Here is a 25,473-nt window from a genome sequence, read left to right as displayed (position 1 = left end):
CGCTGTCTATAATCAAAATGTGATCAAAAAATTTAAGCGCGATAAAAATGTATTATTTTAATTTAAAAAACAAAAAATCAAAATAACACTTTTAATTGAGAGAAAATGTCAAATCCAGTCAAATTGTTGAATATCTAAATTTTAATTCCATCACTCTTTTTTTCCCAACTTATCGAATTTTGCGAGCTTCTAAGAATTTTTTCGGAAAAATTTTGCCACTAAAGTTTACATGTCAAAACGTGACGTGACGTAACGTTTATCATCCTCCTTTTCTTTCTTAAATTTGGCACATTTCAATGTCTGTGACAGGAGTAAAAATTAATAAAATGGCAAATACTGTGACTGAGGATGAAATGGGGAAAAAATGGGATAAATGTTTCACAGATGCAGTGCTGAAATTAGGTAAGTTTTGTTCTAACCAAAAAGAAAATGGTTTTTATCTCTATATTTTTTTAACAAAAAATGTTTTATTTTCTTTCAGGAGGTGGAATTCTAGTAGGCTCAGTATTTTCTCTTCTTTTCATTCGAAGTAAGTATTTTTTTATTTATATCGTACGTCAAAAACTTTTTTCTGAATACGAAAAAGAATTGAGGAACATAACCTCAAATATGAATGTTTACATTAGTTTTCGGAGTATTTGAAAATCTTTCCTTCTTTTTTATTTGTAATTAGTAATTATTAATAAGTAAAGTAATAATTAGAATTAACTTCGTAACAATTAGTATTCAATTAGTAATACTGTTCGAAATAGTAAATTTATCAAGGAAGACTAGAAAGGAAATTTTATTATTTTAGGAAAATGGCCCATTATTACCGGAGCTGGTTTTGGATTAGGTATGGCATATTCAAATTGTGAAAATGAAATTAATTCAACGGTGAGTCAATGTAAAACAAAAAGTCGATGCGATGAAAAGAAATGAATATTATAAATTATTAGATTTTTAACAATTCGTTCAACATCTGACGATATATAGATAAAATATTATGAAAATAGTTGATGTACTCTACGTCATAGAGGCAGCGTTTAAAATATCTCGCCAACTTGTACATTAAGGAATTAAATAAAACTATTTCTTATTTAAATCATTTGGAATTTCTCGCGACCTTTGAAAATATTAATTTATCTCCTAATTTTATTAATTATTATTATTATTATCTTTTTCATTTACTTATCAGTCTTTGAGAATAAAGCAATTTTTACAGAATAATAATGAAAAATGATGGAATGAAATTAAATAATCTCGAGTATATAATTTAGATAGTAAAAAAGTCAATTTATATCGTTTTAAATTTAAAATCTAGGGATCTGATAATGTTATTCTAGATAAGGTTTAATTTACTCTCAACTATCTATTTCCTATTTAAATATCATTTCGTTAAATTGTTTGTTTAGATTATTTGGGAACGTTTAGGAAAAAAAACCGTTGTTAAATAATTTGGTTTGATTTTTGTTTTTATAATTATTTACCAATGTCTTTAGTGAGTATCATTATTAATCATTCAGGCGTATCATCCATCAAAGTATTAGTTATTGCTCTGTACCTTCTTTCAAGGTCTCTGACGTAAAACTCGAATCAAGGTCGTTCCAACAGGGCTGTCTAAATTTACTTTTTAATTTGTGAAATTTCATATAATTTTTTCGCAAATTTAATTAAAAATTAAATAACAAATAAATACCGTGTGACAGACTTTTAGATATAATTTAGTGCTGTGAAAGTGAAACTGTGTTAGTTAATTCCCTTTCGGAAATATTCTTGTGTGTTTATCAACTAAGATTGTAAATGACTTTTATTATACGTATATATACCGGACTTGACATGACAATCACTCTTCAGTTTCTCTCTGACCTGTTTACTGTGCGTGTGTACTTGTTCTCGTGCTATTGAAACTATTTTATTTTTATGAATGAAAAGTGACAGAAGATTGTTTTAAAAAGTAGAAAATTTGAAAATAATATTAAATAAAATGGCTTTGGAAGATTATAAGGATATTGTGGGAACGAGTGCGGCAATTTCTACTGTGGGACAAATGTTAGCAGGAGTGTAAGTCATTTTATTTCTTATACAATAAACATAAAATTTATCAAGAAAATATGAAATTCATGATAAGTTGCAAGATAAATTATATATTCAGAGATAAAAGACATGAATGTCTCTAACTATTGCTATGCTTGTCTTAAAAATTATAAAAATAGTTAATAATCCGAATTTTTAAGGTTAGAAGATTTCTATTTTTATTTTTGTTTATTTTAGAGATTTCGGAGCAAAAATTAAAACACATTTTTTCAATAATTAAAATACATTAATATTTTAAAGAAGATTCACAATTTTAAATATATAATTGAAAATTGTAAACAATAAATTCAAAGTGATAATATTTTTTTTATTTAAAAAGGAAAAATTGTAATTACTATGTATATATTTTAATTTATATAAACAAATTGATTCTAGATTAATATGCAAGGACATTTACAAAAAACAATCGTCTAAAAATATTGATCCGATGCCATTTATTGGCGGTCTGGGAATGTAAGTTAATTACTTAATTATCAATTATATCTATAAAAATTATTATTCTTTATAATTTAATTAATTTAAAAAATTTTTTTTCAGGAGTGTCTTAGTGCTTCAATATGCATTAATTCTCCAAGACTTTGCGATGATAAATGTGAATGTTGTCGGATTTGTATTAAACGTTCTCTACACTGGATTTTATTATTCTTATTGTCCAACAAAAGTAAGTTGCTGAATTGTTAAAAAAATTGTAAAAACATAAAAAAATTATAAAAATATCCTACTAAAATTTTTAATTCAAAAAAAGTTGTTCGAAAAGTCTTCCCTCAGTTTTACTAATAATTAATTTAAAACTAATTACATAATTAATTAAAATTATTACTTTCCAAAATTTCTAAACGTTCAAATAAACAATATTTTTTGCTATAAATATTTTCGAAAATTACCAATTGCATTAAAAATAAAAACCGTAATTTAAACATTTTGAAACTTTATGAAATAATTTAATTACTGGCGAAATATTATTGCAGAACAAAATTTTCAAAAATTGAAAAAGAAATAAATAAATTTTGTTCAATTTTTCCGTTTTTTGCTTCCAGTCGAATCTTCTGTCGACATTAGGAAAAACGGCTGCATTCGTTGCAATAATTATTGGCTATGCACAATTGGAAAATGAATCCAAAGTGGAATTTCGATTTGGAATTATTGTCACGACAGTAATGTTTCTATTACTCGCATCGCCGCTCATTCATTTGGTAATTATATTCTTAAACACTAATTAATATTTCTATTTTATGGTAATTTTTTTTTACAAAGGCATTTTTCAATATTTTTATTCATTTCAGGGAGAAATTATCAAGACTAAAAGTACGGAAATGCTTTCATTTCCCATTATATTTATGGCAACAATCGTCACATTCCAATGGCTCTTATATGGTCTTATCATTGACAATAGTTTCATAGTTGTAAGTAAACAAATTGATAAGAATTTTAAAATGTTGCATTTCAACTTTAGTTAAATTTAATTTTTTGTTTAAAGTAATTTATTTCTTTTATCTTTTTAATTTAAAAATAGAACAGATAACATTTTTTTTCCTTTTTTTTATAAGTTGTTTATATAATAATTAATTAGTAATTTATAATAATTTTCTGTATTAATAATCGTTATTTTCTAGTAGTCTGATAGTTTTGTTTTATTTTTGTTTTCAAATTATTTTTTTTTTTTATTATTTATTTCTCTTTTTAACTGTTTTGTATTTTTAACTTATGAAATAATAAAATTTACAATAAATAAAATAAAATTAATGAAATAAATGAAATAAATTATTACAGAAAATTTAATATTTTGAAGATTAAATGCTATTAAAAATGAATTAAACCAAATTGTTTTAAATTAAAAATACTAATTTAAACTAATTATTTACTTTCGAGAAATGTTGTTAAATTTTTTTTAAATAATTGAATTTCTCCAAAAACAATTGTATTAATTATGAAAATATAATTGAAATCTTGCTGAGAATTTTATTGAAATTTTCCAAATAATATATACAGAATTCTTTCGAGAAATCAAATTGAAGTTGCATTAAAAATAAATTAATTTTTATAAAGAATTTAATACACAATTTTTCCAAAATAATTGAATTTCTGCGAAGAATTTTATTATTTATAAAAATAATTTAATTCTTTCGAGAAATTCAATTACAATAGTATTAAAAATAATTAAATTCTCAAAAAGAATTTTATCAAAATTTTTCAAAATAATTGAATTTCTGCGAAAGATTATATTATTTATGATAATAATTGATTTTTTCGAAGTATTTAATTAAATTGTTTTTCTTATAAAGAATTTTATTAAAAATTTTGAAAATCGATAAATTCTTTCGAGAAATTTAATTAAAATTGTATTAATAATAATTGAAGTCTTAACAAAGAATTTTATCAAAAATTTTCCAAAATAATTGGATTTCTGCGAAATATTTTATTATTTACGAAAATAATTGAATATTTTTGTAGAATTTAATTAAATTTGCTTCTTGTAAAGAATATTTTTTTAAATTATTATTCAAAATATAATTTTTGGTTTAGAATTTTGTTAAAATTGTTTTAAATAATTAAATTCCCACGAAGAATGTTATAAATTATGTTAATAATGTTTATTTTATAAAGTTTATAATTAAAATCTTGCTAAAAATTTTATTAAAAATTTCGAAAATAATTGAATTTCTAGGAAAAATTCAATTAAAATTGTATTAAACATAATAATTGAAGTCTTGAAAAAGAATTTTATCAAAAATTTCCAAAATAATTGAATTTCTGCGAAGAATTGCATTATTTATGAAAGTAATTGAATATTTTTGAAGTATTTAATTAAATTTTCTTCTTATAAAGAATATTTTTTCAAAATTATTCAAAATATAATTTTTGGTTTCGAATTATTAAAATTGCTTTAAATAATTAAACTCCCGCGAAGAATTTTATTAATTATGAAAATATTTGAATTTTTTCCAGAAATTCAATTAAAATTGTATTAAAAATAATAATTGAAGTCTTTTATTTTTTTTTATCAAAATTTTCCAAAATAATTGAATTTCTGCGTAGAATTATAAAATTCTACGCAGAAATTCAATTATTTTGGAAAATTTTGATAAAAAAAAAATAAAAGACTTCAATTAAATAATAATAATAAATAATAATATAAATCGTAAATAATAATATTTACGAAAATAATTGAATATTTTTATAGAATTTAATTAAATTTGCTTCTTATAAAGAATTTTTTTTCTAAATATTCCAAAATAATTGAGTTTTTGCGAAGAATTTTATTATTTACGAAAATAATTGAATATTTTTGTAGAATTTAATTAAATTTGCTTCTTGTAAAGAATTTTTTTTCAAAATTATTCAAAATATCAATTTTGGTTCAGAATTTTATTAAAAATTTCGAAAATAATTGAATTCTTTCGAGAAATTCAATTAAAATATTGTAGATATTAAAAATAATTGAATTCCCGAAACAGAATTTTATCAAAATTTTTTAAAATAGAATTTTTACGAAGAATTTGTACTCATTAACATTAAATTAATATCAGTTCCAGAATGCGGTTGGATTCACACTTTCTGCATCCGAATTACTTTTATTCGTCATCTTCCCCTCGACTCCTGCTAAAACTGCATCTTCAAAGGCTGCTAAGAAGGATAAATAATTTTTACGACGATTCTCTACAACTGTGATATTTTACATTCCTTAGTAGAAATCGATAATTAGAACTGAAAATTTTTAATTAGAAAAAGAATTTAAATTCGTCTTCTTTTTAATTCATTCTCAATTTCAAATTTCTCTTTCTCTCTCTAAAAAAAAATCTAGTACAATGCAAACAAAGAAATAGTGTTTCATCATATTTTAATATCTCAATTTTTAAATCTATTTAAGAAGGGACTATAAAATTGACTCTTAGATTAAAAATACAAATATTGCTATAGACAATGACATTAAATAATATTAAAGTTCCTAATAATATTATGAAAAAAACTAGTAAAATTGGTATAGATAAAATAATGTAGATAAAAACAAGTGACCTCTATTTTTCTTATAAAATACAAAAGAAAATGTAATTAATTTCGAATTATTCGCTATTGAAAGATTGAAATTAATATTATTTTGTTTATATCCATACAGTGAAGGACAAATAATTACAATTCACTATTGTTAACTAGCGTTAAAATAATTAAAATTATGCAATTACTTTCAAAGAGAATGTTGCCTTCTATGTTAAATCTATTTTTTGTAACTTAAACATTTTACATAAATAAAAATTTATCTTTTAAAAAATAATTTTTTTACTCCTACCAAATCAAAAATATTGAAAAAAAAAATTAATTAAGAAGAGAAGAAATTTTTTTTTATAATCGCATTATTTATTTACAATTCTTTAGCTTAGTATAATTATGCTATGTATTGATTATAATTAATAATTCTTAATATATTCTAGAACAATATCATTCATAGTTTTTTTTACCGGTATTATTAATGGGAGCCTGCGTTCTATTTACACATTAGTCTAAATCTACATCGAGTATCTCTTGATAAAGTCATTCACCAGTCTTTACAGGAAGATTCAAAGTCGAATAAATTTATGAAGAGATGTGAGGATCGTCTCTAACAAAAAAAAAAAAAACAAAACAAAACAAATACGAAATAAACTATTAAAGCCAAAATGCTGTGCACTTGTTCATAATTTATTGAAAATCTAATAAAAATATGAATTATAAAGCAGTGGAAGAAATGTTTGATAAAAACGAAAATTATTTTAACAATAAATAAATGGCGTGAATGAACGAGTTTATTCACATGATATTACTTCCTGAAGTCAACATCAATGTTTTTATAGTCAACATCACAGCCATAGGAAGCAATACTGTGTTAAGCGATGATTCGAGCATTAATTACAATTAAGTGCCACGTATAATATTCTGAAAATGTTAATTCAAAACTAAAAAAATGAAACTTTAAAAAAAAATCTTATATTATTTTTATAAACTTTAAAAGGAACTTTAAAAACTTTGAGGAAAATTACAAATCAAAGATTCTACAAAAAAATTAAATATAATATATAACAAACATTTTTTTAATTATTGTACATAAATCAAGTATGTAAATGAAATCTAAAAAAATTATTAAGAGACTAATATAAAATTTCAAGACATTATTTTCTAAATGGTTGAAAATTATTTTCAGTATATTTTCACTATTTCCATAATTTTGAGAACGTCTTGAGTAAAGATCACCTCATCTCTTTTAGAACAATAAATAAAATTTCAATTTGAAGTCAAGTAAAGCTTTTTTTTCTCTTCGACTTTTACAAAAACATGTACAAGCTTCCCATTCATATTTTCTTTTTCGCTTTCGTGATTTTCATGCAAAAAAAAAAATTGATTTTACGCTCGACGAAACTTGAAAGAGTAGAAAAATCTTAATTGATCTCGAGGATTTGTTTTTTTATATTTTCATAAGAATTTTTAATGGCATTTTTTAAATTACTGTTACGATGACATTAGTTGAATATAAGGGGACAAAAACTTTTTTTAACTCGACAGCAATATTTTCAACAAATTTCTACAACATCCACGACAAGATTATTTTTTTTGAAAAAATATTTTTCACCGTCAGGATTATAGTGTTTTTTTTGAAAAACACAACTCGAAATTTAACTAATTTATATTTAAAATATTTAGATCCTAATTACGAAACTTGAAATAGTCTTTTAATTATTGTTTTCAGTTTCGAACTATATAAAATATTCCAACAAGAATTCATTTCATTTTATCAGACTTTGTAACATGTCTCTACAGCAACTCTTTTTAATCACATAGCAATTTACAAAATTGACTTAATCAGTCATATATTCACAAACAATTCTCGTGGATACTGTTTACAATATTTCCGATCGTATTATTTACTCGAGGGCATAATTTACATTAAAGAAAGCAAAAAAAAAAAAAATTAATAGTTTTACAAAAAAAAAATTATTTTTGTACTCAGTGGATACAAAAAGAATTTTCTTTCTTCTAATTGGGCCAGCGACCTGCACTTGGCACTTTTGTTTTTTCAATTATTTAACTATCCAAGAAATATACATGTATGTGTGTGTGTGTGTGCTTATTTTTATCATCGTAACAACGTCTGGATTGAAAGAAAAATTACTTTGCCAATAATAGACTTTTTTGAAACATAAAATATATTAGTTTCGTTTCACTATTTAGGTGGATACTTAACACGTCAGGATTCACCTAACTCCTTGTCACTTTCAACAATACCGGTGAGGATGTTTGCTGTTGAAAATAGAGTCCCGTTCCTTGAAAACTACTTCGTGTGATTGGCGGCTGAAATCCTGATACACTCGGCGTATCCTCCGTTTTACTTGGCTCTGGAGTTATGCGCTTTATATCTTTATTTCGTTGCAAAACATATTTGAAAAATTCGTATCTGCAAAAATGGACAAAAAAAAGTTGAATTAATTTCCATGTGGAAATAAAAAAGAAACAACGAAAAAAGCGATTTTTGTTTTTAATAGGGAAAATAGTCATTTTGTTTCTAAGACGAAACAAAAATTTTAATTTTGTTTCTAAGTCCGTAACTTTACTTGAAGTCCGTAAAAGTCAGTTTTTTTGAAAAAAGGTCCGTAAAGTCCGTAATTTGATTGAAAAAAGTTGAAAAGTTCGTAAATTGTACGATATAATTTGGATAATTTTAAATAAATTACAAATGATTGCAGAAATTCAATTATTCTGCGAAATTCAATTATTTTCAAAAAATTTAATAAAATTCTTGGCAAAATTTCAATTATATTTAGAAATAATTAAATTCTTCTCCAAAATGCAATTATTTTCAAAAAATTTAATAAAATTCTTTGCAAAATTTCAATTATTTTCAAAAAATTTCCTCAATTCAATGATTTTCAATATCCACTATTTTCATAAAATTTTCCAAAATAATTCAATTATTTAATAGAAGCTTTAATAAAATTCTACACAAACTTTTAATTATTTTCAAAAAATAATAAAAATTTTACAGGAATTTTATTATTTACAAATATTTTTATAAATTTCTTCGCAATCATTCAATTATTTTCATAAATAATAAAATTTTTACGAAGATTCAATTATTTTCGTAAGTAATAAAATTCTTTTTAGGAATTCAATTATTTTCATAAATAATAAAACTCATTGCAGAATTTCAATTATTTTTTTAATACAATTTTTAACCGAATTCCTAGAAAATATTCTAAAAAATTTTATTAAAATCAGTTAAAAGAATTCAATTATTTAAGAATTTGTGAATAAAATTCTTTATGAGATTCAATTTTAAGAAACATGCAATTATTCCAATAAATTGTTATTTTTGTATTTAAATAATTGAATTCTAGAAGAATTTTCTCATAAATATTGATTTAAAAGTGGATTAAAATTTTAGATTATAATTGAATTTTAAAAACATTAGACCGTAAATTTTTTAGAAATAATTGAATTTTGAAAAGTTTTCAGATTAAAATCTTTGAAAATTTGAATTTTTCATATTTTTAACTAACAATTCTGTGGAATTAATTTTTTTTTTGAGAAACTTTAATTGCGGAATTAAAGTCGATCCAAGGCCTGAAATTGTAAATTTAATTTCTAATAAGAAACAAAATAGTCATTTTTTTTAAACAATCAAATTAAGAAATATTTCAATCTAAAAAATCTGTTATCTCGTTATCTTGTGAATGAGAGTTTCATTTAATAAAAGAAGATAAGGTTTATCGCTTGATTGATAAAGATAGTGTAAAACAATGTGATGAGGGAAAAGAAGAGAAAAAAAAAGATTTGTCTCTTACGTTCTTGAGAAAAAACTTGCAAGTTCATTGTGTGACAATTTACAATATTTATAATATGCACGTTGAATGGAATTTAATTAGAGTTCACTTACGTCGTCCAACAAATAGCAGCACCTGGCATTTGAGATAAAATTCGTGCATTTAGTCCACGAAAATAGCCAGAAACGCCTTTTAACCTGTAGACAATTTTGAAAGCCTCGACCATTCCCTGTGGTTGAACGCCGGCTTGTTGTGTATTTAAAAGTGTCTTGCAAACATCCAAAGGCGTTGTGGCCGCCGCCGAAGCTGCTCCTGCCATTGCCCCTGAAATTTTATTTTGTTTAAACGTTAAATTTCTTTTGTTCTTCATTTTACTTAAAATTTATGATATTAATTAAATAAAATTTATTATGTAGATCAATTCGAATTTATTATAGAAAATAATTTGAAATTGTTATAATTTATTATGCAAACTAGCAAATGTTTTTTATTTTAAAATATGAATTTTTGAATAATTTCAGGTTCAAAATTTAAAAAATTCAATTATTTTTATTAATAGTATAATTTTTTTGCAAAAATCCAATTACTTTTAAACAAAATTTTAATAAAATTTCACAAATAAATACAATTATTTTCTAAAATTTTAATAAATCCTTTCAAAAAATTCAATTATATTTATAAATATGAAATTCTTTGCAAAAATTCAATTATTTTCAAAATAATTTCACGAAAAAATTCAATTTTTTTCTAAATTCGTTATAAAATATTTCTAAAGAATTCAATTATTCTCAAAAAATTTTAATAAATCTTTCGAAACAATTCAATTTTATTTATAAATAGTAAAAATCTTTGCAAAAATTCAATTATTTTTAATACAATTTTATTAAAATTTCAAGAAAGAATTCAAATTTAAAAAATTTTAATAATATTTTTCGAAAAAATTCAATTATTTTCTAAAATTTTAATGAATCTTTCAAAACAATTTAATTATATTTATAAATCGTAAAATTCTTCGCGAGAATTCAATTATTTTCCTAAATAATAAAATTCTTCGAAGGAATTCTATTATTACCAAACTTTTTGTTGAAATCCTTTGCAAAAATTCGATACATTAATTTTAAAATTGAAAATATTTAAAAAGAAAAATTATTGAAAAAGTTAAGAAAATAAATTTGAAATTCTTATAATTTCTTATAGAAATTAATTTAAATTTATTATTGAAATTAATCTGAAATTATTAAAATAATTTTGTTTCTCTAAACTATTTAAAAATTTCGACAAAAAATATTCTCAACAAGAATTTTTCAAATTATTTTTGATAAAATTTAGTTGAAAGGAAGTATTTTTAGTTTACTTTCTTTGAATAACAATTACAAAATTTGTGTCACAACGATGCAAACTTTCACTCCAGAATTTCAGCTTTTATTTGCCGAAAGTGTATCATTTTCGATCGAAAAATTCTGATTTTAAATAAAAGAATTACCAAACTATTTTCCTATTAAAGAATTTTTCTTAATTTAATAGAATTCGACTTTTTTCTATTATTGAAATATTAAAATTGAAAAAAATTTGAATTGAAATTTCGTGTTGATTCGATTTCTATGACAATTTTAAGTATTTTACAAGGAAATAAAGTAGAAAAATAATTATACAAACAAACATTAAAATTTTGTTTTGCAAATTAAAGAAGAAAATTATTAACTTACCGGAAACAACATGTGCAAGGGGATTATATTCATGTTGTGGATTCGTAAACGATTGAGAAAGTTCATAAGCAATAAAATGGATACTTTGAAGAGGCACATTCATAATTAATTGTGTTGTGTAGCTTCGATAAAAGGCGATAATTCCTTCCGTTTTATACACATGTAAAATACAATTCATTATATTTCGATATGGCGAATTGTACATTTGAAGACGTTGTTTGACCACTGAAAAATTCGATAATGAAAATTATATTAATATTTTCTCCACTTTATGCAAATATATTTTATGAAAAAGTATTTGGCCAAGTTTACAACGTTCACGATCAACGATTTAAATATTCTTATTGCTTTTAAATATTAATAGTTCTCCACGCAAATTTTTATAAACTATTGGTAAAAAGAAATTTTTTCCAAAATTTCCTGAACCACCATTTTTAGGAGAAATATTTTTAACGTTGATGAACTTCACAAAGTTTATGATCAACTATCTAAAGAAAAAAATACTTTTTACGTATAAAACAATAGCATTTTTTGTTTACAAATTTATATTTTTTAAATTGTCGATAAAAAAAATATTGTAAACAATTTTTTAGACAAAAAATTGAAAGAAACAAATCAGAAGAAATTTTAATTAATTTTCTTCTAATTTGTCAATTAAGAACGTTGTAAACTTCACAAACGTCATCTTTACAAATATTTTATTATTTTTCTTGCGGAAAATATAAATTTTCTTTAATCGAAATTAAAATTAAATTTGACAAACGAAATTTATTTGTAAACTTGACCCAAATGAATAAAAAAAAATACTTTTTCTCTCTAGTGAAAATTGTGACAAAAAATGTGAAGAATTTAAGAGTTATTGACAATTCAAACCTTCTGCTGGATTCATTACTGCGTCATGAATGAAAGTCGCCGCGCAACCTGCACTTCCATAAATAAGAGGATTAAAATGTGTTGCCATATTATAGCTGAGCATTGAATTTTTCAGAAATTCATAACATGAAAAATAAAGAGCGTGCGCTGGTCCAGCTCCAGCGATCATTACACCAACTCCACGAAACGGCCTCAAAACTCCTTCTTGTCGCATCATTCTACTCAGGACTAATGAAATACTTCCTCCACCTCCTCCGGGACCAGGTGTTATTGCCTGCATTCTTGTCTGCAAAGGGAAATAAAAATTAGTCTCAAAATTAACAAAAATAGAAAATGTGAATTAAAAATTAAAATTAAAAATCATAAACTTGACTAAAATCAGAAATTAATAATTTTATTAAAAATTAATCAATTAGAAATTAATGAATGAATAAAAAATTAACCAATTACTCAGAAATTAGTTAATTGGAAATTCAATTTGTAACTAATTTAAAATTTCTATTCAAAAAATTTTTTTCATTGTTATGTAATTTACATTCAATGGAAGATAAACTATCGAAAAAGACAAAAGAGAAAAAGAGGGGGAGAGATCAAAAAATCCATTTCATGACTTGCAGGAAAATTTTATGACTTGCAGTAAATCATTTAATTCTTACATTAAAAAAAAAATAATAGTTAATTTTTCCAGGAAAGAAGTTGACGGAAAAAAATAGTGAAAATTCCATGATAGAAAATAATTTCTAAATTTTCTTACAAATTGTATACAGATATTTATTTTTCTTTACTCTATTTATTTAAATGTATTTAAATAATAAATTTAACAGAAGCATTCAATTAAGTATGAGTTGTAGTTGGCAAAAGAGAATCAAAAATAGAATCAACCACATTAGACTAGTTACATAATATAATGGAAATACAAGAAGTGTTAAGATTTGCAACTTTTTTTCATCAACCGACAATTGTTGTTTTTTCGACATTGTTATTGATATTTTCTCGTGGAAATTTTTTTAGAGGAAAAAAGATATTTGAAAAAGTAATAAATTTGAAAATTGTATGGAAAATTGTTTTCAAACATTGTTTTGAAAATTGTTTTTAAAAATTGTCTATTTAAAAAAATCTTGTAGAAATAAATAGTATAAACGATTATATTATTAAAAATTCTAAAATTGTAATTCAATAGCGATTCAATTGTCTTCGGTGAAATTTAATAGTTATGCAATAACTATATTTTCGTAACTTTACACAATTCATTCTTTTTTTTTCTAAACTCATAATATACAATAAATGAATCGATAACTACATTTTAGAAACAATATAATTGAATAAACGAGGACGTGTTAACAATTATTGTTATTAATAGTTTGCCTCACATATAAGGGCAAAAATAGTGAATCATAAAATGAAAACACATGTGACTTTATATGAAGTGTAAAAAAAACTTAAATTCAAATTAAAATACAAATGACAGCGAAATTACGCTTATCTCATATAATTAGAAATAATATATGTACATTTTTTGTCTTTTATTTCGTCATATCTCATTAAATTTTAGCATTATCAACATGATTATTCGAATTATTATTAGTGGATATTAAAAAAATTGTACTTTACGTGAAATATAATTGACAAATAAAAATAATGCTTTGGAATGTTAACAAAATAAATATAGTTTTTAGATCTTCGTGAAAATACTTCTTTCTAACTGAAAAAAATCATTGTTCATTTAATAATTTATATTTATTAAATGCTAGAATTATAATTTATTTTTTTATTATTATATTATAAATTTATTTAAATTTCTGTCGTGATTTAGAAAAAACCCATTCGTTATTCAAAATTTAAATAAAATTTTGAGATTTTCGTACAATTGAAAAATGTTCATTTTTTTAAAATTATGCAATAAATTTTATAAATTTGTTTTTTTGTATTCGCAAAAAACCGGTCTACTTTTATATAATGATAATATTTAAATATTGGCGCATAAATTTTCGGGATTTGAACAAAATTTCTTTTGTAATGTATTTTTCTCAATTGAAAAAAATAATTTCGAACAATATTTTTATTAGATGATTCAGAATAAATAAGTTTTTATTTTATGCGCACTAAAAATGTAAATTATTCACAAGCGGTAATCGCTGGAATGGCTTTCGCTTTTCCTTATGCTTTCAAAGTAGGCCACGTCTATAACCTAAAAATTTTACTCATTAACGTATAACAATACTGTCAATGATTTCTTTCGAAATAGAAGTAAACTAATTTTGAAATGTAATTAAAACCAATCAACTTTAATGATATATTTTGAATTTGTCCTCAAAAAAAACTTAAAGCTCTAAGGTTATAAACTGACAGGTGCATGCCGCACCTGTACAAGAGCACTGAACTATAGAATTAACTAAAAAATTAATAATAAAAAACAATAAAAAGAATTCAAATTCTAAAAAATCTATTTTGAAAATTTTGAACATTTTGAACAACTTTTGCAAAAACTTGCAAAGACACAAAATTTGTGATTTCTCTTTCTCATTTTTTTTTCGAAATTTTGTAATAAATTATGTGATTTCGCAGAATTTTCGACATGTTTACTTCAATTGAATCTTGATAGTAATATTCTCCTCGTGTGTTAGAATGTAAATTTAAAATATGCTCCGATTTCTCTGAAAAGGAAAACTTTGATTACAATCTTCTGCAATTGACAATGACAATCATTTTGCCAAAAATAGTTCAACATTTCGAAAAATCTGGAAAAATAATATTATTTTAATAGGGAAAAAGAAATGCAAATAATTTATTGACGATCAACAGTACAATGATCGTGACGCAATTGTAAATTTATGACGATTGAAAAACACGCCTGATGAAGAAAACGACAAAAATTTTTTTCGTAGAGGTTATGTAAAGATTATGGGAAAAATTGACGGAAGAGAGGAGCAAATTACCTTGACACTGTCAAGAGGATACATGACACAGTGTTCCATGATCCCGGCGAAGGCACCAGCAATCATATGAACTCCCACAGACGATGTAGGTAAACTCTCATAATCCTCTACATTCATGATCTCAATTTCAACTTCCTCGATATTAACAGCTTCTTTGAACAATTTATTTCCACTTCCAATATATACATTCAGTTGTAATTTTTCTTAAATTTGATTCTTTTTTTTTATATTAAAATTGATAAGAAATATTGCGGATGTAGATAAGGAGATAGATTGTTACGTGATTGAATATTTCCAAAAAAAAAGAAAAAACTTGCAGGTTTTTCAAAGCGAAGTTGCACTCATAAAAAAACACACACTATTTACATTTGTTTTTGTTAGAATTTAAGGACAAGATATTTTTTTTTATTGACTACGTTTCGCGAGTCAAATCGCGAAAGATAACTTTCGCGAAAGACATGAACGCAATCATTGACGGCGTCTTTCGTATATGCTCGGTTCTAATGTGGCTCAAATGAGGCCGCGTTGCTGAATATACACTCCCGGCAGGCAAGGGAATATAATTGTAAAATGAGAAATCCCCTCTTCACTTTTATTTCCACGTTATTGAGAATATACGTAATTTTTCTTATTCATTCCACGTTATTGCAATTCGTCAATTGTGACAAGGTGTAATTTAATGACAATTGTAATTTGTATGTTAAAAAAAGTAGTTGCGAAAGAGATTTTAAATGATTTAAAGAAGAGAAAAAAAGTGAGGTTATGTTTTAGAGCACGTGGCGCGCATGCGCTTATCAAACCACGTGGTTAAATGTCAGCATCCTCTTGCGGTCAAAACGTCAAGTTCTCAATTTCGTGATTTTTGCAAAAAATCTTTTCTTTCTCAATTTATGAGATTATTTTATTCAAAAGGTATCATTTTTTCTTTGTACCTACGTTTTATTCGGTACTTAATTTTCCGAGGGCTCTACAAGTCTTGGTCTTGACATTTGGCTTGTTTACAATTACAGTAAATCAACACGTGACTCAATAAATTGTAACTGTATAAATTAATCTAAATTTAAAAAATATATCTAAAAGTGTATTTTCCTTTTTGTTAAAAGTTGAATAGTATTTTAATACTTTGAGAGAATTCGTGTATGAACTTTGTTCCTTTTTGAAAAGTGCGCGGAATTTCAGTTGCAGTGCATTGTGGGTAGACGCGCATGCGCAATGAATATCATATCCATATGTTCCATGCCCTTGATGGCGTAAGATAAAATATAAAAATTTGTTGGTTAGTTTTTGTAATTAATAAAGAAAAATAGATTTTTTCTTGAGAATAAACTATGGCTTTGGTGTCCGCAAGAACAATTTTAAGCCCAAGTATGTTTTATAGTATTTTAACTATTTTATTCAATGGTTTTTAATAGTCTTTGCTTATTAAATTGCTCTTACAAAATCGATGCCGACACTCTTCACATGCATTTTTTTTTAGAGGCGAAAGAGAAAAAAAAACTTAACCAAAATGTGATGAAATTTATAAATATCAACGATTATTTCTTAATTAATTGCTATTCTTTTTTTGTTTTAGTAACTCGTCAATCCCTTGGCATTTCAGCTTTTAACAGACAATTCGTCAAATTTGTAAGTTCCATTCATTTTTCTGCGGTGTAAATGGTGTAGTAAGCTTAGAAATGTAATGTTACAAAAATACTTTTAATAGTATTTTATTATTTTAATCTTAACTTTAAATTTTATCAGCAGAAGTACTCGCTTAGGAATTTATTGTTTATAACAGTTATTTTACGAATAGTTTATTTTTTTGCAATTGTAACATTCGTTAATAATTGAGACTTTCTGTTTAAAGGATCGTCAAAATGAAGTAAAAACAAAATTGTTTTTGCCGACAATTGTCGCTCAGAGATTTTATGCAGAGAAAGAGGTTTATGCGAGAACAAAACCTCATTGCAATGTGGGTACAATTGGCCATGTTGATCATGGAAAAACAACTCTAACAGCGGCTATAACACAAGGTAAAAATAATTTGTAAAATAGTTCGAGAGAGAGAAAGTTTTTAATTCTGAAAGTGAAATAATTTCATTGTTATTTTTATTTTAGTGCTCTCGGAGAAGGCATTGGCGAAAGCAAAAGCTTACGGTGAAATTGACAATGCTCCTGAAGAGAAAGCTCGAGGAATAACAATTAACATTGCTCATGTTGAATATCAAACGGATAATCGACACTATGGACACACTGATTGTCCAGGTCATGCCGATTACATAAAAAACATGATCACAGGAACGGCACAAATGGATGGTTCCATTTTAGTTGTTGCCGCAACTGATGGTGTTATGCCACAAACACGAGAGCATTTACTCCTCGCCAAGCAAATTGGTATTGAGCACGTTGTTATTTTCATCAACAAGGTATTTAGAATCTTAAGACTTCGGCTCTTTTTATTAATTTTTTTGTTTTCTATTATATAATTTATTAAAATTTATTTTTTTATTTATTTAAATTCTATAAACGTGTTTAAAAAATTTATTTTTTAAAAATGATTCAAGTTTTAAATAATATAATTTTTAGAAATAGTTAAATTTTTTTTCTAGGTGGACGCCGCTGATGAGGAAATGGTCGAACTCGTCGAAATGGAAGTTCGTGAATTAATGACAGAAATGGGTTTTGACGGTGAGAAGTGTCCAGTGATAAAGGGCAGTGCCCTTTGTGCTTTGGAGGGAAAAAGTAAAGAGATTGGCGAGGACTCAATTTTAAAATTATTGGAAGCAGTCGATAGTTTTATTCCAACTCCAATGAGAGATCTTGATAAACCGTTTGCAATGCCAGTTGAGGGTGTACATTCAATTCCAGGACGAGGAACTGTTGTGACAGGACGATTGGAGCGTGGTATCATTAAAAAGGGCACTGAATGTGAATTTGTTGGTTATAACAAAGTTTTAAAAAGTGTCATCTCAGGAGTTGAAATGTTCCATAAAATTCTCGACGAAGCACACGCGGGCGATCAATTGGGTGCTTTAGTAAAAGGCCTAAAACGTGATGACGTTAGACGCGGTATGGTCATGTGTAAGCCAGGAACAACAAAAGCTTGCGATCATGTTCAAGCTCAAATGTATATGCTGAGTGCCAGTGAAGGTGGACGATCAAAACCAATTTCTAATTACATTCAATTGCAAATGTACAGTAGAACTTGGGATTGTCCGGCATTAATTGTCATACCAGGAAGGGCAATGGCCATGCCCGGAGAAGATGCCGGGTAATTATTTCTCTTTTCTTCTTATTTTAGATAAAATTAAATAGATTAAAAAAATAAAAGATAATTTAATAATAATAATAATAAAAATAATTTTTTCTTTTTTCAGAATTGAAATGAAATTGTACAGGCACGTGGTTATGGAAAAGGGGCAAAGATTCACATTGAGAGATGGAAGCAAAACGTTAGGAACCGGAGTTATAACGAAAGTCCTACCAAATCTAACGCATGAAGAAAAACAACTCGTTATGGAAGGAAGGAAAGCAATAGAAGCTATAGAAAAGAAGAAGGCGCATGGAAAGTAATTGTAGCTAATTATAAGAATTATTTTGTAAATTAACTTTAAGTAATAGAGATAAAAAAAGAAGCGATCACTCACAAGTCGATTTGAATAATTTTATATCGTACTTTGCAAATATTTATATAAAATTTAAAGACTTAATTTTTCGAGAGTATATTGTGAGTATTGTTTGTGTAGAATAATTTTTTTTTTACTATTTAACTTTGTGGAAAAATTCTTTTTCTTGTAACTTGGTTAAATAAACTTCAAAGAACATTTTAATATTTCTTTTTTATATTCAGGCCTCGGATTGACTTTAACGAGCAAAACAAAGTCGCTTTAGTCGATTAAAAATAGAAAAAATTCAAAAAAGTAGTTTATTTAATTCAGTGTTGTCAAAAAAATTTTATTTTGTATTTTCCTGAATCTTCACTGATTTCTAAATTCAATTAATCAAAACTTGAATAATTTTGCTAAATAAATATTTCAATACTTCTTATTTATTTTTTTTCAGAAAATAAAATTAAAGAAACGTCAATATCTGAAATTTAATAATTCCTAAAAATTAAAACTATAACTCTTCCAAAATTCAATTATTTTCTAGAATTTTTAACTAAACTTCATCACTTAATTAATTATCTATATTAATTTTTAATAATTTTCCGAAAGTTTTTCGAGAATTATTTTTAATATTAAATAAATTCCTCGAAAATTGCAATTATTTTGAAAAAATTTCTTAGGTATAAGAATTCAATTTTTAGAAATACTCAATTATATATTCAATAAATTATCTATTTCTGTATTTAAATAATTGAATTCTCGTTGAATTTTCTAATATAGTTTGATTTAAAAGATGAATTTCAGTTACAATTTTAGTGAATTTAATTCTTTTTCGAGAATTCAATTATTTAAATACAAAAATTCAATTTTTTACAATAATTGAAAATGTCCATTTTTCTTTTTAAAGATATGAAGGTAGAATATTTTCAAAAATTTTAATAAAGAAATTCTTCATATTAATTTTTTAAAAATATTTTTAAATAAGTTTTGAAAGACAATTTTAAACAATTAAAAAATGTTCAAAAAATTGAAAAAAAATATAATAAAAAAAAAAAAAACAAAAAAAAATATAATAAATATAATAAAAATATAATTGAAATTTAATAAAATCTTTGAAAAATAATTAAAATTTGGTAACGTAATTTTTTGAAAATAATTGAATTTATACAAATAAGTTTTGTATTATTTAAAAGAAAACTAATTGATTTTTTGAAGAATTTTAATTAAAAATTTTAAATATGATTATTTTCTTTAAAATGTTAAAAATAATTCTAAAAAATTCTAATGTTATTATTTTTTGTATGTATTTGAATTTTCGGAAATATGCGTAATGGAATATTAAAAATTATAATGAAAAAATTTTGAGAATTACTTTTTTCAAAAATATTTTAATACCTATAATTCTTAGAAACTAATTTCCATTAATTTTCATTTTTATTAAATTTACACTTGAAGATATTTCATTAATATTTTTGAGAATTAAATTATTTTCAAAATTTTGCAAATTGAAATTCTTCAAAAATTGATTTTCAAAATTTATAATAAAATACTTGACAGAAATAAAATAGTTTCAAGTAAATTTTACAAAATTTCAATTATTCAAAAGCTTTTTAATTATTGTATTTTTCAAAAATTTACTTAGAAAAATTATTCAAAAATAACTTTTCAAAAATTTGTCTATTATACTTTTCGCACTAATAAAAATTGAAATAAGTTATAGTTTATTCTAAAAATATGATATTTTGTCGCAAAATTTGTAAAAAAAAGTCGAAAAAGTAGCAATTTTTTAATATGAGTCGATAAAAGTATCATTATTTGAAAATAGTCGAAAAAGTCATAATATCCGAGGCCTTTTTTTTATAATTAAAAAAATAAGAAAAAATATAAAAATACAATATTTAAAATAAGAGACTTTATTAAAAGAGACAATATATCATTCACGTTTTTATTAAATTCAGACATCAGAAATACAATCCGCTCAAGGTAGTCCAATCAAACTCTCATATCTATAAAATCAAACAAGATTAAATCCACAGATCTATTCGCATTGATTCTAAATTATTTTATCCAGGGAAAAAATGTAATATTACACTACAGACTTTACACATTTCGCTCTTTAATTAATACGTCGATCAAAAGGCAACATTTTCGCTACTAGTTTTCAAAAAGACACAAACGGTTGTTATTTTTATAGAACAAAAATGAAAAAAAAGTGTATATTTTGAAAACAAAAAAAAAAAAAAAAATAATCATACATTCACTTCTACTTATATAAAAATAGTAAACAGTCCTCGGTAACTTGAAAAACAGACATTTAATAACAAAACTGGAAAATATTATTATCCAGTAAAAATTTTTTTTCTGAATTAACAAAACACCTCTTTCACTTGAAGCGGAGCCAATAAAAATTATCATTCAAACAATTTCCTATTATGTATAATGTAAAAAAAAGAAGAAAAAAAACTCGAGTGGCGTTAATGTTGCCGCAATTATTGCTGAATTGTGCAATTTTCTTTTTATTTAATAATTTAAGTTTTACAGTGACAGAGTTTTTTCTCGACTGACGTATTTTTTCTCACTGTTTCATTTTTTTTTTTTGTAATTTTTTTTGTTTTCTTTACAAAAGAAAGCAATTTTTTTTTTCTTCCAAACTTGTATCGTTTCGATCCGAAGATTCTTCTTTACAAAACTAATTTTGCATTCCATTTATGAAAAAGTTACTTTTTTTTAGAATCACAGAATGAGAAATATTTCTGGCTTTTTTTTTGAGAGCCCGAATCAAAAATTCAATTTTAGTTTCTAAATATGAGAAAACAATTAAAGTTTGTTAAAGAAATGTGAATCTTGAATCAAACGAGGTGAGTAGTTGTCAAAAAAATCATTACTCGTGTGTTTGGTCCTCGTTTGTATTTGAGGATTTAAGAGTGTTAACGAAAAAAATAAACCTAAAGATCTTCGTCGTCCTCTGGTAGAGCCGTCTCTTGGGCTTCTTTGAGATCCTTTTCGATTTGTTGCTGCCATTGTGGGTCCATTGTGACTTCGGGAGGAAGAAGTGCTGGCATCGCAACGAACTCAAGATTTGGATCGCCAATCAATTTTCGCGCCAACCACAAGAAGGGCTTCTCGAAATTGTAATTACTTTTTGCACTGATGTCATAATACTGTTGAAAGGAAAAAGAAATTTTTTAGTAATATTCTCAATTTTTCATTGTTAAAAAGAGAGTTTTTCGAAATAAATTTCAAATCAGATTAGAGGGACAGTACTTTATTCTTCATTCTACTTTTAAAGACCTCTGAATCATAACTGAGAATTTAATAATTAGTTAATTTTTTTTATATTGACGATTTAATTACCTGGAGGTTCTTCTTCCGATGGAAGACGATGCTCTTGGCTTTGACTTTTCTGTCCTTAATGTCAACTTTGTTACCGCAGAGGACAATAGGAATATTTTCGCAAACTCTCACCAAATCTCGATGCCAGTTTGGTACATTCTTGTACGTCACCCTGGACGTAACGTCAAACATGATAATCGCACACTGTCCTTGAATGTAGTAACCATCACGGAGACCACCGAATTTTTCCTGACCAGCGGTATCCCAGACGTTAAATCTAATAGGACCTCGATTCGTATGGAAAATCAAGGGATGAACTTCAACCCCAAGTGTTGCGACGTATTTCTTCTCGAACTCGCCCGTAAGATGACGTTTTACAAAAGTTGTTTTTCCAGTACCTCCGTCACCTACCAGCACACATTTAAAAGTGGGCATATCCGCTTCCTGCGCCATTTTTTTGTTTGTTCAGTTATTTCAGTGTACCAGCAAAAATAATCTACAAAAACAAAATAAATCACAATTAGAACAATGACTGAAAAACTTAAAATTAAATTTGCATTTTAAATCAAAATGTGTCGAAATCGGTTAGCGTCAAAACTCTTTTCCCTGAAAGATAATTAAATCCACGTAATATTGAAAACAAAAAAAAGTATTCGAAACAGAAATTTTTCAATTTTTTTCCCCCCTAAAAAATCCATTTTTGTATATAGAAAACAATAAAATTTGGAATCGAGAAAAGCACGCGGTTAGGTTGGCATAAAAGTAAAATGAGGCGCGAAGTCCATATTCGTTCATGGAGCATAACCCCCGCACACAACCTTCAAATATAGACCGAATTTTCTCAAAAAAATACATTTTCAAAAACACTAAATTGATCAATTATTAAAAAACACGAAAAAAAGGGAAAAATTGATGAGAAATATTAACCGGGTGGTAAAATGTACAATTTTGGTAAAATTACAAACGATGAAATCACGAACCTTGTGCGTGATTACTAATGAGACTGACTCTAAAAACTAGTACATTATTAATTGAATGAAAACCATTACCAAAAGAAATGAAAATATTCACTGAAAATAATGAAAATTTCGTTAAACGCCGGTCCCGCGCATAATGCGTAACGGTGCACTTATACTATGACCACGCCGACAATTCTCAAAGTTTTCACCTTCAAACGGCGCCCATATTCTTGTTGTAAGGAAACTCGTATCTAACATACCTTAATAAATCCTTAATATTTGTGATAGTAGTCAGGAGTAATGCACTAATTTTTCTTTATATGTCTCATTAAATTGAAAATAACACAATGTAGAGACAAAATTTCCCGGGGAGTTACGAGGTATGTGAAAATGAACGATAAAACTTACCATGCAACACAGTCGTTATGGCTCACAATGGCGTTCCTTCGAACTAACGAGTGGCGATCAACTTCCTTGTAAATTTGGTAAATTTACTTGGACAATTATTAAGCAATCGAAGATATTAGAAATTAGGTAAATAATTAATTATTAATATTTGTGGTACTATTTTTTCAAAATAAACATGATTTTTGTTAAAAATTGGAAAAAGTTTATGATAATTGACAGCGACATCTGTCCATTGAAATACAGGGACGTACTAAGGTGGCACTTCCTGAGACTTTTTTTTCACTTATTTTATTAATGATTCATTAAAAATTTAATTTATCATTGGGAAATTTAATAATTGTGAAATTATATCGACATTGGACAAGTTTGTACTTGATGGAAATTTACTAGGATGAAATGAATAACAAAAATAAATGAAGGGCAACATTTTTCGGCCATCTTATATAACAAAATGGCGCTAAATTTGAATGCTTTGAATAAATGGAGTGCAAAACTTTGTAGAAATATTTTGTAAAAAAGAGCATATGGAAATATAAAACAAAAAATTATTTCTTTATTAAAAAATTTATTTTTTCATTATAAATACAAAAATATCAGAAAAATTTTTTTTTTATCGATAATATAGAAATTTTCGATGGAACTTCTAGTGTATCGACTTTAGATTGAAATTCAGTATAATTTTTGATCCACAGATGTCGCTAAGTATGAAATTTTAAATTATTTGAAAAAATGAACTAATTCTGCTGGGGATCGAAACCTATACTTTGTTAATAATTAATATTTGTAATTTTTATTATATTATAATTATATAATTCTTAAACTTGGATGTAATTTGTTAACTATTTATTTCTTGCATTGTTTTCAAGTAGAAACTAGTTTTATTAATTTATTGTTTTATTATTTGCAGTTTATTCTTTAAAATAAAATGAAAAAAAAATAAAAATAAAATAATAAATAAAAAAATAAAATATTTGCAATTTATTGTTTAAACTTTTATTTGTAAAATATTTTCTAAATTGTTATTTGTAAATTATTTATGATTTGTTTTCTTATTAATTTACCTTTAACTTGTAATTTATTTATTTACATATTTAATATAAACAAGAAAAACAACAATAATTTTGTAATTATTTATTATTATTTTGCATTAAACTAATTAATTTAATTTTAAAATAAATTTGAAAAAGATTTTCCTTCCATTTTAATATTTATAAAGAAGTTTCTTGTGATTTTTGGAAGATGATGTAAAAATGAAAAAAGAAAAAAAATAATTATCTTTTTTAAAAAAAGATAATTGTTTTTCTTTTTTAAAATAGAGAAACAATTTTTTTTAAATATTAAAAAAACAATGAAAAAGAATTATCTTTTTTTAAAAAAGATAATTGTTTTTTCTTTTTTAATTTTTCCATCATTTTCCAAAAATCGAAAAAAATTTCTTTATAAATATAAATTTTTAAATTTAAATAAATTTATTTTTTAAATTATTATTGGAAATTTATTGTTTGGACATTTATTTGAAAAATATTTTTCAAACGATTATTTGCAACGATTATTTATTTGATTTAAAATATTTTTGTTAATTTATAATTTAAATTGTTTTTTGCCATTTATTGTTTAAACATTAAACCACTTTTTGAAATATATTTTTTTAATTATTATTTTTAATTTGTTTATTACTTGTTTATTTATAATTTGTATTTTTATGGTCTATTTTAATTTTATTATTTTTTTTTATAAAATAAAACATTTTTTTATGAGAACAATTATTATTATTTATTAAAAGTAATAAAATTCAATGTAAATAA

At 24.6% G+C, this 25,473-nt stretch overlaps 5 protein-coding genes across 8 annotated transcripts; 3 read left to right on the top strand and 2 right to left on the bottom strand.

Annotated features, from left to right (window-relative positions):
* The first annotated feature begins 31 nt into the window (after positions 1-31).
* Positions 32-1,084, top strand: LOC122506009 (MICOS complex subunit Mic10-like). Its single transcript, XM_043617958.1, has 3 exons — positions 32-402; positions 482-529; positions 797-1,084. The coding sequence occupies exons 1-3, from the start codon at positions 297-299 to the stop codon at positions 919-921; spliced, it is 279 nt and encodes a 92-aa protein (XP_043473893.1). The 5' UTR covers positions 32-296; the 3' UTR covers positions 922-1,084.
* Positions 1,085-1,495: 411 nt separating this feature from the next.
* On the top strand, positions 1,496-6,343 carry LOC122506007 (sugar transporter SWEET1). The gene is made up of 6 exons (XM_043617955.1): positions 1,496-2,043; positions 2,452-2,529; positions 2,614-2,737; positions 3,114-3,269; positions 3,360-3,479; positions 5,604-6,343. The coding sequence occupies exons 1-6, from the start codon at positions 1,967-1,969 to the stop codon at positions 5,715-5,717; spliced, it is 669 nt and encodes a 222-aa protein (XP_043473890.1). The 5' UTR covers positions 1,496-1,966; the 3' UTR covers positions 5,718-6,343.
* Positions 6,344-7,333: 990 nt separating this feature from the next.
* On the bottom strand, positions 7,334-16,157 carry LOC122506005 (mitoferrin-1-like). The gene is made up of 5 exons (XM_043617953.1): positions 15,379-16,157; positions 12,443-12,728; positions 11,570-11,794; positions 9,977-10,187; positions 7,334-8,497 (listed from the first exon to the last, which is right to left on the bottom strand). Exons 1-5 carry the CDS (start codon positions 15,493-15,495, stop codon positions 8,302-8,304), a joined length of 1,035 nt encoding a protein of 344 aa, XP_043473888.1. The 5' UTR covers positions 15,496-16,157; the 3' UTR covers positions 7,334-8,301.
* A 428-nt stretch (positions 16,158-16,585) lies between these two features.
* LOC122506003 (elongation factor Tu, mitochondrial-like) lies at positions 16,586-19,190 on the top strand. The gene is made up of 6 exons (XM_043617952.1): positions 16,586-16,743; positions 16,952-17,004; positions 17,228-17,393; positions 17,479-17,786; positions 17,970-18,631; positions 18,738-19,190. Exons 1-6 carry the CDS (start codon positions 16,707-16,709, stop codon positions 18,931-18,933), a joined length of 1,422 nt encoding a protein of 473 aa, XP_043473887.1. The 5' UTR covers positions 16,586-16,706; the 3' UTR covers positions 18,934-19,190.
* Positions 19,191-20,899: 1,709 nt separating this feature from the next.
* LOC122506041 (GTP-binding nuclear protein Ran) lies at positions 20,900-23,823 on the bottom strand. Of its 4 annotated transcripts, none has more exons than XM_043618012.1 (3): positions 23,669-23,823; positions 22,323-22,797; positions 20,900-22,129 (listed from the first exon to the last, which is right to left on the bottom strand). In XM_043618012.1, exons 2-3 carry the CDS (start codon positions 22,752-22,754, stop codon positions 21,914-21,916), a joined length of 648 nt encoding a protein of 215 aa, XP_043473947.1. In that variant the 5' UTR covers positions 22,755-22,797; positions 23,669-23,823; the 3' UTR covers positions 20,900-21,913. The 4 variants fall into 4 exon arrangements, with proteins under 4 accessions (XP_043473947.1, XP_043473945.1, XP_043473946.1 ...); XM_043618010.1 differs by lacking the exon at positions 23,669-23,823 and adding an exon at positions 23,521-23,662; XM_043618011.1 differs by lacking the exon at positions 23,669-23,823 and adding an exon at positions 23,351-23,503.
* Between the last annotated feature and the right edge of the window lie 1,650 nt (positions 23,824-25,473).

This window comes from Leptopilina heterotoma, unplaced genomic scaffold (assembly GCF_015476425.1).
Source record: "Leptopilina heterotoma isolate Lh14 unplaced genomic scaffold, ASM1547642v1 Lhet_39, whole genome shotgun sequence".
Taxonomy (NCBI): domain Eukaryota; kingdom Metazoa; phylum Arthropoda; class Insecta; order Hymenoptera; family Figitidae; genus Leptopilina; species Leptopilina heterotoma.
This window is presented reverse-complemented; position numbering and strand designations above follow the sequence as displayed.

Excerpts from the sequence above, each read along its gene's own strand:
- LOC122506009 (XM_043617958.1), top strand. The coding sequence starts at position 297 with ATGTCTGTGACAGGAGTAAAAATTAATAAAATGGCAAATACTGTGACT. Across the intron at positions 403-481 it reads AGATGCAGTGCTGAAATTAG|GAGGTGGAATTCTAGTAGGC; the intron begins GTAAGTTTTGTT and ends ATTTTCTTTCAG. Across the intron at positions 530-796 it reads TTCTCTTCTTTTCATTCGAA|GAAAATGGCCCATTATTACC; the intron begins GTAAGTATTTTT and ends TTATTATTTTAG.
- LOC122506007 (XM_043617955.1), top strand. The coding sequence starts at position 1,967 with ATGGCTTTGGAAGATTATAAGGATATTGTGGGAACGAGTGCGGCAATT. Across the intron at positions 2,738-3,113 it reads ATTCTTATTGTCCAACAAAA|TCGAATCTTCTGTCGACATT; the intron begins GTAAGTTGCTGA and ends TTTTGCTTCCAG. Across the intron at positions 3,480-5,603 it reads TTGACAATAGTTTCATAGTT|TTCCAGAATGCGGTTGGATT; the intron begins GTAAGTAAACAA and ends AATTAATATCAG.
- LOC122506005 (XM_043617953.1), bottom strand. The coding sequence starts at position 15,495 with ATGAATGTAGAGGATTATGAGAGTTTACCTACATCGTCTGTGGGAGTT. Across the intron at positions 12,729-15,378 it reads ATCCTCTTGACAGTGTCAAG|ACAAGAATGCAGGCAATAAC; the intron begins GTAATTTGCTCC and ends TTCCCTTTGCAG. Across the intron at positions 8,498-9,976 it reads GCTGCTATTTGTTGGACGAC|ATACGAATTTTTCAAATATG; the intron begins GTAAGTGAACTC and ends CCATTTTTGCAG.
- LOC122506003 (XM_043617952.1), top strand. The coding sequence starts at position 16,707 with ATGGCTTTGGTGTCCGCAAGAACAATTTTAAGCCCAA. Across the intron at positions 16,744-16,951 it reads AAGAACAATTTTAAGCCCAA|TAACTCGTCAATCCCTTGGC; the intron begins GTATGTTTTATA and ends TTTTTGTTTTAG. Across the intron at positions 17,005-17,227 it reads ACAGACAATTCGTCAAATTT|GATCGTCAAAATGAAGTAAA; the intron begins GTAAGTTCCATT and ends TTCTGTTTAAAG.
- LOC122506041 (XM_043618012.1), bottom strand. The coding sequence starts at position 22,754 with ATGGCGCAGGAAGCGGATATGCCCACTTTTAAATGTGTGCTGGTAGGT. Across the intron at positions 22,130-22,322 it reads ATCGGAAGAAGAACCTCCAG|TATTATGACATCAGTGCAAA; the intron begins GTAATTAAATCG and ends TCCTTTCAACAG.